Source organism: Bombus impatiens, unplaced genomic scaffold, assembly GCF_000188095.3.
Source record: "Bombus impatiens unplaced genomic scaffold, BIMP_2.2 scf_1461, whole genome shotgun sequence".
NCBI lineage: Eukaryota > Metazoa > Arthropoda > Insecta > Hymenoptera > Apidae > Bombus > Bombus impatiens.
The window spans coordinates 1,425,024-1,440,206 of record NT_177880.1 but is presented as its reverse complement, the minus strand read 5'-3'; the positions used below and the strand labels follow the sequence as shown (position 1 = coordinate 1,440,206).

The window sequence follows — 15,183 nt, the reverse complement described above, 5'->3', positions numbered from 1 at the left end:
CCACCCGCGCCGTTAGCAGCCGCTGTTGCTGCTGCTGCTGCTACTTTCAATCATTGAAAAAGTTCGTCTGTCTCGAAAACTCATTTCCCCCCTCTTTTTTTCAATTTACCCTCGGGCCAATCGTCTCTGACGGTGGAGAACGAAAAAGGCTCGACAGTAGATCGCGCGGGGCGGAAACGGAGTGGGTGACGATCGAAAAGTCTCGAAAGTTTCGAGCTAATTTGATTTATCGTCGCAGCCACTTGAGATTCGCGACCCAGCTCGTTCCACCCCTGACTCGGCGTCCTCGTTGCCGAAGAAATTAGGAGGGGTCAGGGATGGGCTGGGTTAGTTAGAAACGAGCCACGATCGGTCCCATGCCGATGGAATTTATTATTGATTTCACCATCTCACCAACGTGAAGCGACTGAATACGATTGATAAAAGACACCCTTGACTTTCTTCTTCTTTTTTCTCTATTATTTCTCCCTCTATCGTGACTTTCACTTCGATGAGAATCGAACCGAGAAGAATAGACGCTCGGTCGAACGATGCGACGGTTTCGTCCAATCTTTTCAGTGTCCTCGTCACTGATTATTAAGTCTCGTTGTTCTCTGTGCAACTCGATTATTAGACTCGACGCAATAACGGTACAATTCTCTAGCATCCCTCGCGCTATTTACAAGTTCGCATAAGCCTTGTGATTGTATAACATTTTTTAGCAATTTTCACTTTCAACCGGTTGCTCTTTATCCTTCGATTTTACAGAAACATCAAGAGCAACTGCGTTGCGAGGAAGACGCCTTGGAAGAGGAAACGGATCGATGTTTTCTGACGTTCGTGAATCGCCGTCCGCGATTATCATCGCGTCCGTTTGAAGAATAAAAAGCAACGGAATGGATGTGAGCAGACGAAGCGTCGGCGGATGGACTTGCCTAATCCTAAGTAAACGTTGCCTCCTTTACTCGCAACTACCTGTCTGATCAAACATTTGTCTCTACTACTCGGTTGATTAAGCGCCCGCCGAGTTTATACTGCGTTCTAGCCTTCGGTCGAGAGGGCACAAGACGACTAGGGTTGGACAGGGGATAAACAGCCGAGTAAGAAATCTGAAGGGCGTAAGCTCGATCAGGCGAATTCTAACAGGAGGGTGGGAATGAGAGGAGCTGCGACGTGAGATACGCGGAGAAGATAAAAAAAGGACAGATGATTGGTAAAGGTAAAAAGGTAAAAGCGATGGGATGGACAGAGGTAAAGGGAAGATTGGTCAATAAAACAAAGGATAGAAAGAGAGAGAATCAAGGGACTGATGGAAGAAACGAAGGTTCGTATGGATGATGTAGAATGCTGAAGAGTAAAATGAGAAGAGCAAAATGAGAACGAAGAAACGAGGTTGAGTGCAAAGCGAAAGAAAGGAACGAGGAAGGTGCGGATAAACTTGTTAATCCACAGGCCTTTTGCAATATGCCGGTAAGAATACAATTGTATTCTTTTGTAATAAGAAGCAAATAACAACTAAGACATTTCTTTTTCTAGAAATTCTAAATTTCTAATTCTAGAATTTTCTAATTCTAATTCTAATCTTCTGAACAGTAATTTCTAGGAATATGCAGTAGAATAGGACGCACGACAGAGAAGATAGAAGTTGTTTAATCGTGCAGAAAGCTGCATTCAAATAGGAACGTTCCAGAAGAACACTTTTCTTCTGGAACATTACTATCGTGCCCGAAGAGAAAATTATAAGCGAAAAAAACGCGTGTAGTTGAAGGTAAAGCGTAAGATAAATATAAATGCAGGCGGAATAAGGAGGAGAAGTCTTACAAGCTATATCAAAGGAAGGGATCACCACGAGTAAAAGGTATACGAACAGAGGGAAAATTAGATGGAGAAAGAAACTGGAGTATAAAGAGACGTACACTGACAATTGAAAATGAGCTAGAAAAAACGAAAAAACGGTATGAAGAAGCTCTTCCCTCTTCTCTTCTGGTTAGTTGCTTTTAATTTGAAGCGAACGAGGTAGGAGGAGGGGCGAAAGAGCAAGAACTTGATTCTTCTCGTCAATAGAAAAGAATCGGTTTAATCGGACGGTAAATGGCGAATATACGTTCCATCTGACTGGCTATAGCTTTGGAATTTACTTGCACGATTTACGCTTTCTTTTCCACAGAACGTATGTTTGTGCGAAACGATTTAGCTTCAGCAAATACGTGTCGGTTGTTTATGCTACTCGCACGTTGCTAATTTATCACTGTCTTCTCGTTGCTTTCGACCGATGTTGCGGATTTCCGACGATTTCGCGTCACACCCTCGGTTTCTTCTGCAGTCGTTTAGGTTTCTCAGTCTTCTGCCGGCCTTTCGCTTAGTTCGTCGTATTTTTCAATTGTCGAGCATTGCATAACGAAATCGCCGATTAATTATACTGGTCAACGAAGCGCGCACTCGCGCGACAGAAAATTAAGAATTGTTTTAGGATTGAAGGCTTTTATCCCGCGGTTGAATGGTACAGATTTTAAACCGTTGTATTTAATCAACGATTGTCAAGAATTAGTATTCAGCGAGCAAAAAAAAAAAAAAAAAGAAAGGCGTGTATTGTGCTTGAAACGATAGAAAGTTTATTGGTGGAAGGCACGAGGACAAATGAAAATAAAGTCAGCTTTTAATCTGTGAGTTGTGAAATTGAAATGGAACGTATCGATCGGTTCAGCAAGCACGTTCTTTAAACTTTCTATCTCCCAACGATATATTCCGTTCATCAAGTATCTTTCATTAACAAATTTACCGTTTATCCAATTATTAGAATCGTCTTGAGGCAATGTTCTTATATTTATACTAAATAAATAAAACTTTCTTCTATATTCGGATAGCGATATAAACGAAAGAGATCCGTTCCTCTGGAATCACGATTTCACGGTTACGAATTTCGCGAATAAGGATATCACCGAGAAATACGCAGAATGTCGCGAATGTAAACGACCGCATCTGCCCGGAAGTAATCTCGATCGCGTGCATAAAGTCGCAAGTAAATACGTACAAACCTCGATATTTAAGCTCGGCTCGACTTCGATTCAGTAAATATTTGTTTCCGCTGCAGGCCCCGTTGCTGGATTATCTCGGAGTCCGAGTACGCTTTCGCTCTCGATAAATAACATCGCGATGAAATACGAGATTCTTAGGCATGCATCTTAAGTGTTTGCAGCGTGCTACCTGCCTTACATTGCTATCGTTTGTTCCTTCCAAGATCGATATTTCTTGCGTCATTTTGCGTCTCTTAGCCATTTACAATTATTTCTCGAAAAAAGAAACGAGTTCCATGCAAACTAGAAATTAAGCTGAAACGATAGAAAGCTCGTTTCTTTATGATCGTAAAGTGTTTAGCTTTTAATTGAACGAAGGTTTGGCTATCCTTGAGGAAAACATTCATAGTATTTTTTTGGAATCCTACTTCAGCGATGCAATCGGAATTTAGAAACACGATTCGCTATACGACAAGATATAACTCGCAAGGAAGCAAAAGATAGATGTTTCGTATTGCAGTCGAAAGAAAAATACTTACCGCATTTGCCTTGAAATGCCACCGTGATATTAACACCCTTCGCGCACGCTGCCTTGTTCAACTCGCAAAGAGACGGATAGTCGGTCCCATCTGTGCCGCAGACAGGGCTCGATCCTTCGTGATCCCCTAAATTCGGACAGGATTCCAAGCATTCACAGGAAGCTTTGCTTCCGTCTCTGCTTCGTACGCATTGCGCACCCTGAGTACAATTTAGTTTCGCACACGGGTCCTTGATTTCTGTAACAAAAATTGGTGATGTCGTTGAATTAACAATTGTTCGAACAGTCGTAGGGCCATTGGCATTCGATTGAAACAGTTCGACGAGTAAATATTCGAACATTAAGCGAATGTAAATTTCTCAATTACCAAATTGCATATTGATAATCGCCTAGTTATTCTGAATAATTACAATCTTCCACCAGAAAGGGAGATCGTTAAAGTTGCTGAAGCAGGACAGGAAAATCATCTTGCGAGAAACAATTTGACGAATAGGAAGGATGGCGATGGGCACGTTTAATCGATAATTTTTTTACCGGCATCACGGTCGTTCCGACATCAAATGTAATTACAAACCGTAAACATGGGGCGCGTCGTAAAGCGGCGTGAAATTAAATCCGCGCGATTCACGATGAATAAAGTATCGTCTACCGGAGGATTTAGCCAGCGTGATAAAATACAGCGTACGAACCGTGACCGCGCTCGCCGGCCCTCGGTTCTCCTTTCTTCTCGGGATTTGAACAGATAAAAGCCGTCCACGAATATTCAGCCGCGGCTAAGCCGGTGAAAATTTTTAATGGAACCACTGGCGAAGGAACAGAGAATAGTAAGCCCAATTAAAACGTTCTTCTCGTTCGCCATAGCTATGATATCATGGCCTCTTTCTGGTAGAACGACACGAGACACGGGTAGGAAAATAGAGGAAAGAAGTAGCTTGTTCTTGTAACCTGGATAAAAGATGGTTAATGATAATAGGAGACTATATTTTGAAGGAGCGGTACATTTGGCTTTTGTGGAGTATTTTAGAAATAGGTTGCAAAAATAATTTATTTATGTTAGAATCGTTTAATTTGTTTGTGATATAAATAGAATCGATTAAAGTAGCAAGAAATTGAAATTCGATCAAAATGGATAACGCAAAAGGAAGAAAGATGAAACTAACATACACCGAAGAATAATTTAAACGAAAAGTTTTAAAGAAAAAGATATTTCTCCGTCCATCTTCTTGCTTATACGACAGGAGAAAATGCTTTCTTAAAATTTACAAAACCCCTTCTTCAATTATTTCTATACGTTTATTGTTTTCTTTCATGAATGAGAAATTAACCCGTGAAATTATTTTTGAATATTCTACTTCACGGAATATTCTCAAGTTCGTGACAGTGCACAAGCCTTTCTTCCGGACCTTCGTTACGATTTTCGACATAGAGCGTCGTCGTTACGCTCGTTATTTGCGTTCAAGTACCTTTTGGAAAAACGTAGCAACACTGGGATATCGTCAACACTCCACACAGTACCAACACGGCTTTTCCTAGCATCGTTCGTCACCTCTTCCGTTGCCTCTTCTGCAAATCAAGCCGACCACCATTCATCTCTCATCGTTGTTACGTCATGCGTTTCATCAGACAACCTTCTTTCCATCTTTGAAAATAAAGGACAGTGGACGAGCTCGTATCAAATGCGAATGTGACATCTTCAACATTCCGATGCTTGAGAATTCTTTACAGAATATGTACAATAACAAATGAAACGAACCATGTCGAGCACGATTCACAGGTCCAGTGTCCTCGCATCAGCAAAAATGAAAAATATTTTCAAAAATATGCCGTTAATATAAAGCTCAAACAGAGCAGAAAAGAAATCAAATTCCTCTTCAATCGATTTGAAAGAAGCATAAAACTGGACGAGTTCTGACATTTAACTACGAATTCTTACATTCCTCGCGTCGACATATTGAGCACACTGAGCACACTGAGTATCTATCTTTTTTAACGCCCTATTTTCTTTCTATATTATGTTTTATTTTAAACAAAGGATCGTATAAACGTGATAATTTAAGGTTAATCAAATCCCATAAGCGGCAATCAAGATCATGTTATTACTACTCAGGATCGCACTTAAAGATCACAGAAAATAATCGAGGGCGTTAAATTGATATTTAAGATGATTTGAACTATCTCAGGGGATTATTCTGTTATCATAAATATACGTTTGAAGCTCATCGTTCTGTGCGAAATACACACGTTGAACCGCGAGTCGTTGACACTAGGTCCAGCGACGATCACCAGTAGTGGCAGTAAACGTTCACGCCGCCGTCGAAAGCTAGTAGTTCGGCCGGATGATGGATCGCAGCCTCGTTTGCATTCAATAACTCCCGTCCTGGTGTATTTTCGATTTACCATTCACCGCAACCCGATTATCGTCGTTAACGCATTTAATTCGTCGGCCACTCATCGTCGCGCCGCCGTTCCGATCGATGCATTATTAATTATCGGTATGACAAAAGCAATTAGTGATCGGTTATCCAACCGGCGAGGACGGTGCCGTTCGATTTGTCCCTTTCCGTCCGTGCAATCTTCCTAATGGAACGAATTTTCCTAATGTAACGTTGGCCAGAACCTAATAAATCGGGATGACGAGAACCTGGCCTTTTAGATATTCCAACGAGTCCGAAAATGCTATCGCCAGAATATCGTTCAACATTTTCGCAATAGTCGAATGAATTTTACACCATTTAGGGAATTTTTGCTTGGATATTATTGCAACCATATTTTTCATCCAAGGCATTTATTGTATTTTTTTTTCTTATCATGCGTATAAAATAGACGATTGAAATTTCAGTACATACGTGTAGATAGTTTCTACGAGTAGAAATAAATAGGAATGTTCTATTCTGCGATACGAATAGATTTAGCATTGATTAAGTAAATATTTCGAGGAATTAATTAATTTAATTTGTTTATTTCTCTTGTCCCCGATACTCTTACCCCTTCGGTATAGTCTCTCGTTTGCATTAACCGATTTGCCTAACGTTCAAACAACTGCCTTGATCTAACTGAAACGTTTCTGCGAACGTTTCACACGCACGAACGATAATGCAAACACTTTCCAAAGGTACTATTTGTACAGAAAACATCTTTAAATAAGCATGGAAGAAGTTCCCGCTCTGTTCACTTCTCGAAGGCTGGCAAGAAATTTTGATAGGATCAATTTGAAAGTTAAATTAAGCTAAAGTTAAAAATTTCTACAGCGTTTATTGCTTCTGCGTCTGGACTACGAACCAACTTTCCTTACATTTTGAAACTTAATTATTCAGTCGGTAGAATGAATTGTACAAAAGTGTCGACCGAATAATTTATCGTTCTCCATAAACACGTATATGTTGAACAAAAGTAAACGCAATTCCTTTCCGAGAAAATATTGTACAAATATTCGTCTACTATTCATTTCTTTGAAACTGCGAAATACCTGAAAACAAATGGCGTATTCGAATGAAAAACAGTCTGGAACTTTTTTCGGTTGCCGACAAGCAGGAACAATCGATCAGTATTTAAATTTCCATCTTTTTTCGGCCATACGGATCCAGCGTTTAATCCGCAGCGTTTGTTCATTTAACGGTTGGAAGATTAACATTCCGTACAAAACTATCGCGCGACCATTCAGTCGAACGAAATAACATCGGATATCAGTTAGTTGCATACGGAATAGAATTGAAAAGCCAGCTTAATCGAGCTCGCGAACCAATCTTGTACGAATGATGGTTGCTATACGATCATGGAAAATTGAATGACCGACTCAGACGGCGGAAAGTATAACGGAGCGTGGTATTGAACGTGTGATTCGTGATCTCTTTGTTAACTTTACAGTTGTCATTTTCGTTGCAAATGTTTTGCAAATCCGGAAATTAAAAACTTCAGAAGGCTTCGGATTTTTACTCGTTCCTTGAACTGCTTTATTTAAACTTTCAATTTCAAAGCTGATTTTTCGAAAAATTTATTTTTCCCAATTGCGTCATACCTTGCATACTTGCTGTCCGGCATATGTACGATAAATAATTCATCGAAGTTTAATATATGTGATTTGAGATTAAATAAATCGAATTAATAATTTGAAAAAAGAAGAACCTTGATACAACCATTCGAATTTGCAAACATTGCGTCGCACGATAAACGAATATTCCATCACTGACGCTGTCTTCAATTTCTCCTTTATGAGCTACATGGAAATATCCATCTTAAATATACCGGTTCTGTACTACGACGATCGAATTTCGAGCGCAAAAAAAACCTCGTCAAAGTTTCTCTCTCTCGTTTCGTTCAGCCTCTACCCACAGGGGGCGACGTGATATAGTAATTAATAATCCATTTTGTCGGTTTTTGCCGGAGCACCTGACCGTCGCAGCTTGCTGTTCGCCGCTTACGGATAATTTATTATCAGCGAGCACCGCATTACTCCCGTATACAACCGACGCACAGGTCGTCGAAAAGTCTGTCAAACGTCGATGGCCATCGCCCAACCTTCCTGTTTTCCTTCCTGTTTTCCTGCCATTATGTTTACTCCGTGATGGAACTGCAATTATTTATTCTATTGCATTTTTGACGAGATTTGTGTATGTACGCGACTATTCAATTTTAGATAAATCGTTAGCTGTTGATCAGCATACGGAATAACACGATGTATGAAATACACAACCTGTTAAGTTTTGTGCATATTACGAGAGTTCGAGCTATATGGTACTTTGATTATTATGTGAAAACGATATGTCTGTATTTGTGAGGTCCGCACGCCTAATGTTTATTTTGGATTAAATAGCGATAGAATATCTTGAAATTTAAACATTTTTTAGTAAAATAAAAAAAATACTAAAATTGTGGAAAAACATTAAATTTCCAAACTATTCCCGTTTTATATTAAATTTGTATAGCTATTTATTTCTGTATATTCATTCAGGAAATAATAATGATAATTAAAAGAAAGATTCTTCAATCTTGTTCGCGCATTATACCGTAATAACGATCAACATAAATATTATATCAATATAAGCATGTAATATATATATATGTGTGTGTGTGTGTGTGTGTGTATGTGTATTCAGTATTTGCGTTTATTTTACATATCTCCGTTTTAACTCTGGTAAATTACGAATAATTTATCACGTTTCTATTTGAAAGAAACCCGATGAAATAAGCAATAACGAAATCACTCGCTAATAATTTTCTGTTGTATTTTTATCGACCTCGCAGTTATTCGTGATTCATTCAGTTGCTTAAAAAATTCATCGCATAAAAATCTATAACATAAATTCCATAAAGAAATAGCTTTACTGTATCTAGAGAATCAGATCGTACGAAGCCACGTACCTAATATATTATATCACCAGGATATCAAGATAATAAATGTCATCATTCTCTCACTTCCGTTGAAGAATTTTTAGCTGGAAACGTTCCTGGTATTGAAATGTATATTATAAAATTCAGATCTTCCTGTATTTTTCGTACGTATTTCTACTACTCACAGTAATTCAAAAGAACCGAGTGTCAAAACGACGGAGAAAGTATAACATTTTTAAACACGATTTCTAATACAATTTGTTCTGAACAATAAAAATTCGAATTTCTCAGAGAACAATTTTTACAATTTCTCAAAACTCGAATATTAGTGCAAAAATGTACAAGTTCCTCTCTCTCTCTCTCTCTCTCTCTCTCTCTCTCTCTCTAAACATAGGAAACATCGCTTTCCACAGTAAACGTCTAAAGACGATGACGAAATGATCGACGATCGAATTGCCAGTTTATGTCCCAATGATTGCCAATTAGTGGGTCATTATCGAAACGTATGTGGTCTGTATAGAGGCATGGCAGAACGTTTCGGCAGATAACAGCCAGGAAGATGAAGGGGGAGGATCAAGAGGAGCGAATAATAGGTTCGAAGGGTCGTCTGTGTGTGGCCAGTAGAGCCGGACTGTGTCAAATGAGCCTCGTTAGGCAAACTTTAAGAACAGCCCGGATATTATTCGACCGGGAAACGTAGAAGTGGATTCGAACGACGGAGTGATGACGAAGGTCGTTCCAAGACAAGAATTCGCCTTTTCTTCGCCTGTCTTATTCAATAATCTCACTACCGTAATGTACAAGAGCCCATTACTCCACTTTAATGGCTGCTACTTATGGCAACCGACTGTTACCGCCTTTTTATTGGTTACTTGTGACTGGCGGATTTCAACCGAGGGAGTTTTATTTGTTCCATTTATTTACCACCTCGTTTAGCGATTGGGCGGTCGAGCGAGCTTAAGGAAACGCTGAATCAGAAGAGAAACGAGAAAGACGACGTTCGGAGAATTATACCTTGCCGTATTTTAATAGCAAATAAGAAACACGACAAAATAAGATGCTTGGGAAATTGATACATTTTCTTACCTTTTCATCTTTCTAATATTTATTCGAAGTAGTTACGTATGCGATATTTTTTAACATCCTTCCATCGTCGACTAGTATTTTTACGATCCTAAATCACGTTCCAATTGAAGATCGTTACTGCATCTCGTAGGAAAGTAAATTTCGCGATAACCGATGTCACGAGGTTTCCAGGGACAGGGAACGCGTCAGCTGGCGGTCGGTATCGGAAATTGGGTCGCCGCTTATAATTCGCGCGGCGGTCGAAACTTTCGCGCGTGAACTTCGACACGACTTGGTTACGAGTTTCTGGCCACGAAAAAAAAAAAAAAAAAAAAAAAAAAAAAAAAAAAAAAAAAAAAAAAAAAAAAAAAAAAAAAAAAAAAAAAAAAAAAAAAAAAAAAAAAAAAAAAAAAAAAAAAAAAAAAAAAAAAAAAAAAAAAAAAAAAAAAAAAAAAAAAAAAAAAAAAAAAAAAAAAAAAAAAAAAAAAAAAAAAAAAAAAAAAAAAAAAAAAAAAAAAAAAAAAAAAAAAAAAAAAAAAAAAAAAAAAAAAAAAAAAAAAAAAAAAAAAAAAAAAAAAAAAAAAAAAAAAAAAAAAAAAAAAAAAAAAAAAAAAAAAAAAAAAAAAAAAAAAAAAAAAAAAAAAAAAAAAAAAAAAAAAAAAAAAAAAAAAAAAAAAAAAAAAAAAAAAAAAAAAAAAAAAAAAAAAAAAAAAAAAAAAAAAAAAAAAAAAAAAAAAAAAAAAGAAGAGAGGAGACGGATGTTTTTTCCATTTGGAATCTGTAGACGGGCTGTTAATCAATCTTGAGTCGATGTGTGTCGTTAATCTCGCGAGCTGTATCTCGCGAACGCCATAAATTCTGCCGGGCCTTTAAACATGCTTCAAGATGCTCTGGAAAACAAATTATTCTTCCGTGTACGGCGAGGAGAACCGCACAGCGCCGATACAACACAGTGTAGTGGATCGAATCCGCATAAACGAGACCGAAGGAGGGAGAATCCGACTGTCGTGATTAACGAGCGAGTTTCGCCTGTCAGGCGGACGTTTCTATGGTCGTAAGCGGATATGGGCTGTTCGGTCAAAGCGCGTCGGTAGTAAAGGCATCAGATTGAATTTGGGATTGAGCTCCGTTGTGTGAAAGGATCGAGAGGATGATGTGCTACGCTGTTCCCGATAAGACCGGTCTGCGAAATTATGTGAACGCGTTCTCGACGATTCCATGTCTTCCATGTTACGTCTGTTCCACGAAAATGGCCCATTACGTTCGCGCGCCGAAAATGTATAAAAGGGACGAGACGTATAATTTTCGCATAATTTTGAATCGCGTGTGTTTTGGATCAGTAACGTCCAGCCCAAGGATACAAAGGGGAATAAAAATGAAATAGGATTTTATTAAGATTAAAATAGTAACTAAAACCTTAAAAAATACTTGAGTAGACGAGCTTGCTTTGAGAGAACAGATGAACGTACGATTACTACTAATTTACCTACGTAGATGTAGATGGAATTAAGAACACGTTTGAGCTTGTATCTTAATGTACTATGATTTTGTAAATGTGCTAAAATTCTGTAAAAAGATGTGATTTAGTTTGATAGATTAAAAATTCATTCTACGCTATTCAATGTCACCATTCTTCAATCTGTTTACATTTGACGCAACGTTCAATTTTCCAATAACATAATATAGTATACATATCAATATTTAGCACGGAACAATTCCACTACAATTTCGTTTATAACGTTTCAATTTTAGTGCCATTTAGAATTTTATCTTTTTAATCAGATTTCTGTTTATTTTACGTATACTACATTATGTTTTGATCCAATTTTTATTATCTATCAATATTCCAAGCCACATCCATCCTAAAAACGTGTCACACTATGTTATTTCAAGTTCCAATTACCATTTCATTGGTTACAAACACGGCAGACGTGTCGAGCATTTTTACAGGTTGATCGAAAGTTCGTTCTTTTGTCACTGTGTCATTAACGGATCAAATCACTAATCAATTCTCGCCTCATTCAACGGAAACAATGGACTTTGTTCGCGTCGTGCTCCGTACAGTTCTATTCGGCTGATCCTAACATCGTCGCAGAAAAAGAAAGAGAAAAGCGAGTTAAAGCTAGAGGAAGAGGTATTAAAAGCGCAATTATCGCGAGGCTTAATTACGAGACTCTTGTAACATCAGCGGCTTCTTCTTGTTTTTCTCTTTTCCTCGTCGCTTTTCCACGAAAATCTTTTTTTTCCTTTTTCCTCTGTTTCATTCCCCTTACCCATCGTCGTGACATCGCCCGGCTTTTCAAACGCGATAATCTTGACCTGTCGGTCTCGTTCGACTGTTAAGACAAACGAGAGAGGATTTATTTTACGACGTCAATAAAGCTCTTCGAGATTGCGCAATTACTTTCTGAACTTTCAAAAATTATTCGAGAAGACTGCTGGGAGGAACGAGAAGTTCTATTGTTCTTACATTTCTTCCCATTTTTTTTTTTTTTGTTTAGACTATATTAATAATTAAAATATATATTTGATAAAAAGAAAATTGTATACCACACGTCTCCTAAAATCCTGTTCTTCTCAATTCTTATCAAATTTGAAACTACTATCTACGTCGCGCTAGACTCTTAAACTACTCGATTAAAGAACCAAGCCCTCCCTATGTCGTCGAACGTACGTCTCATGTAGCAAGTAACATCGTCTATTCGACATTAAAAGTCTGTTATCGCAGTTCGAATCCCAAAAGCATGGCAATTCTATCGTAATATAATAAGAGAAACGACGTTAAGACGTCCCCGGAGAATCTGATTCTAACATAACTTCGAGATGAGGTTCTAGCGCACCTCGTATTGTATTCTATTTCATTTCCTAGCACGTTCGGTTCGAGCGCTCGAAAATACTAATACAATTCCCACGCATAAGAGGTTGACTGTGTCTCCAGCGACCGAGGAACTGTTCCAGATCGTATCTTGCTACGGAATTTAAGCCAACCGGTGTAATAACGTAATAACGCACCAGGATCGAAGCAGCCGGCCCGTGGGCAAACGCTGTCGGCTCTAGGTCGCTCGTTTTTCCACTTTTCACGACGACACGTTATACGACGTGACTTACATCATCGTCCGATATTTGCGAGAACATTTTCACGCTGAAAACGCTCGAAAGTGAAAGACAAACGTGTAAACATGGATTAAAAATCGCTCGTTTCACAGTAGAGAAGTTATGATAGATCTACAATTATTTCGGGAATTAATTATCTTTCATTGAGAATTTCGTTAATAAGCGTTTATACTGTGAAACGTTTCCGGCGGTAATTTATCGTTGCTTTCAATTTTACTTTATAGAGAATTCGAGATTAATGAAGACTTTCTCAGAGAAGTTCCTTCTGCCTGTAAATCAGCATTCCAATATATTATGGTATCAATACGCAGCGTATTTTCCAATTCTCGATACAATGATATCGCGTTTACATCTCGAACACATACTTTCTTCCGTCATTGTAATTAATCGCCGGGATTAACTTACAATGTTGCAAAATGCAGAATGATTTGGCGTTGTTAGCACATTAACGATACGTTATTGTTTCCATTAAAACGTAACAAAGCAAATTATTGCGAAAAGTAATTATTCGCGATACTGTATCCCGCTGGTCACGACTATTAGCTGGCTGTTAATATGCAACAGCAATTCAGAGTTGTTTGAGCATCATTCGAATAGTCAGTTTCATTTGGTTGAAAAACTCCATTTGTTCCATTTACCTTTGCCAACCAGCCAGCCTCATTATTAATATTAAGCGTACATAGTCGTAATTTACTTCGAATAACGCGTGCACACGTATGTCCTTCCATTAGGAACAATAATTTAATTCCATAATACGGAATTCTATATTACATGGTCAGAGAGGCCGGTGAATTTAATTCTTTTGCCAAATTTCATTAAATATTAAACTCATTCCTTTCTTTCTTCCCCTCGTGATTATAAAATTACTTCCCGCGCAATCATTAATCAGAATTGCCCTCCTAAATTTCACTTTGTTTATCGTAACGGTAGACCAATAATTCATCCGATTTTCACGAACGTAATTATTCACCTCTTTCGACGTTCCTCGTGTTCCGTTGGAACAACAAAAGGGTCACGCTTGGTTAAGTTTAGATGTACAATCGATTCTGAACTGTCCTGGTCGCTTATCTGCTTGTCTGACCACCACTGTCCTCGTTCTATTTATCTGTGACCGGCTCAAAAGCAAAGGGAACGGTAACCTGAATTTCAACAACGACAACGTGTGCATTCCTAATATAGTGCATTGGTAATTAAGATCGTGCAAAAATTTTTGTCATCCATAAGCGACACGAATATACAATTGAGGTTTGGTGAACTGAAGAAGGTGATTGAAGTTTTCGAAATCTCGTTGCGTCGCTCTCGCATGATGAATTAACTTGCTGTCATCGGAATGTCAATGACCCTATTAACGTAACTGAAACGCGGTGTTTGTGTTTATTAGAAATATTCGATCCTGATTTAAACCGTGTATCATTTCACTTGGTCGATTCTAGGAATTCGCTAATGACGAGGTCGATTTAATGCACCTTCGAGTAATTGCTATCCGCAAATTTATCGGTGTCTCGCGAGCTATTAGGTCGTAAAGAATATGGAAACCAGACTGGGTAATTTGTTTACTTTATATCACACGATAGCAACGTTGGATGAAGGTTAGCGAGATTCTCTATCGTAATCGTGGCACGTTTTCACAGTCGATTACAATGTGCGGATTATGGCATTGATTATTGTGTTATGCGGTGTGTGAACGACACGCGAGAGCAACAAATAACACGGTGAATTTGTAATATCGTAAAATATTTCGAACTTGTGTGAAAATTAATTACTACTCGTTCTATAATTTGCAATATTGTAATTGCATTCCAGTTGGCGCAACAAATATAATTAAATGTAACCATGCGAAACCAGTAATGGGTTTAATACCGTTCCATAATCACGCACACTGGATTGAATATTATCCAGTCTATGGTTCGTGTGTTGTAACGAGATTTGACGCGAATCGCTAGCTGGCTAAATAGACACGTGGGAAATCTCAGTTCTTACGATCGCTCGTACCAACAATGATAATACGAAAAATTGCACAATCGATCGGATAAATGTACCCTCTACATTTTTAGAATAGAAGAAATTTAACGTTTCGATTAAGGGCAGGTCATATAAGAACACTAACCTTTTGTTGTTGGAAAACGAAGATTTACGAAGCATAAA

The 15,183-nt window shown here is 38.2% G+C and overlaps 1 protein-coding gene across 9 annotated transcripts in view; it reads right to left on the bottom strand.

Moving 5' to 3' along the window:
- LOC100749423 (agrin-like) overlaps positions 1–15,183 on the bottom strand; it is a 389,618-nt gene that overhangs the window by 33,706 nt on the left and 340,729 nt on the right. For all 9 annotated transcript variants that reach the window (XM_033324077.1, XM_033324078.1, XM_033324079.1 and 6 more), the window contains one exon: positions 3,533–3,769. In XM_033324077.1, coding sequence (XP_033179968.1) covers positions 3,533–3,769 — 237 coding nt within the window. The remainder of the gene's footprint in view (positions 1–3,532; positions 3,770–15,183) is intronic.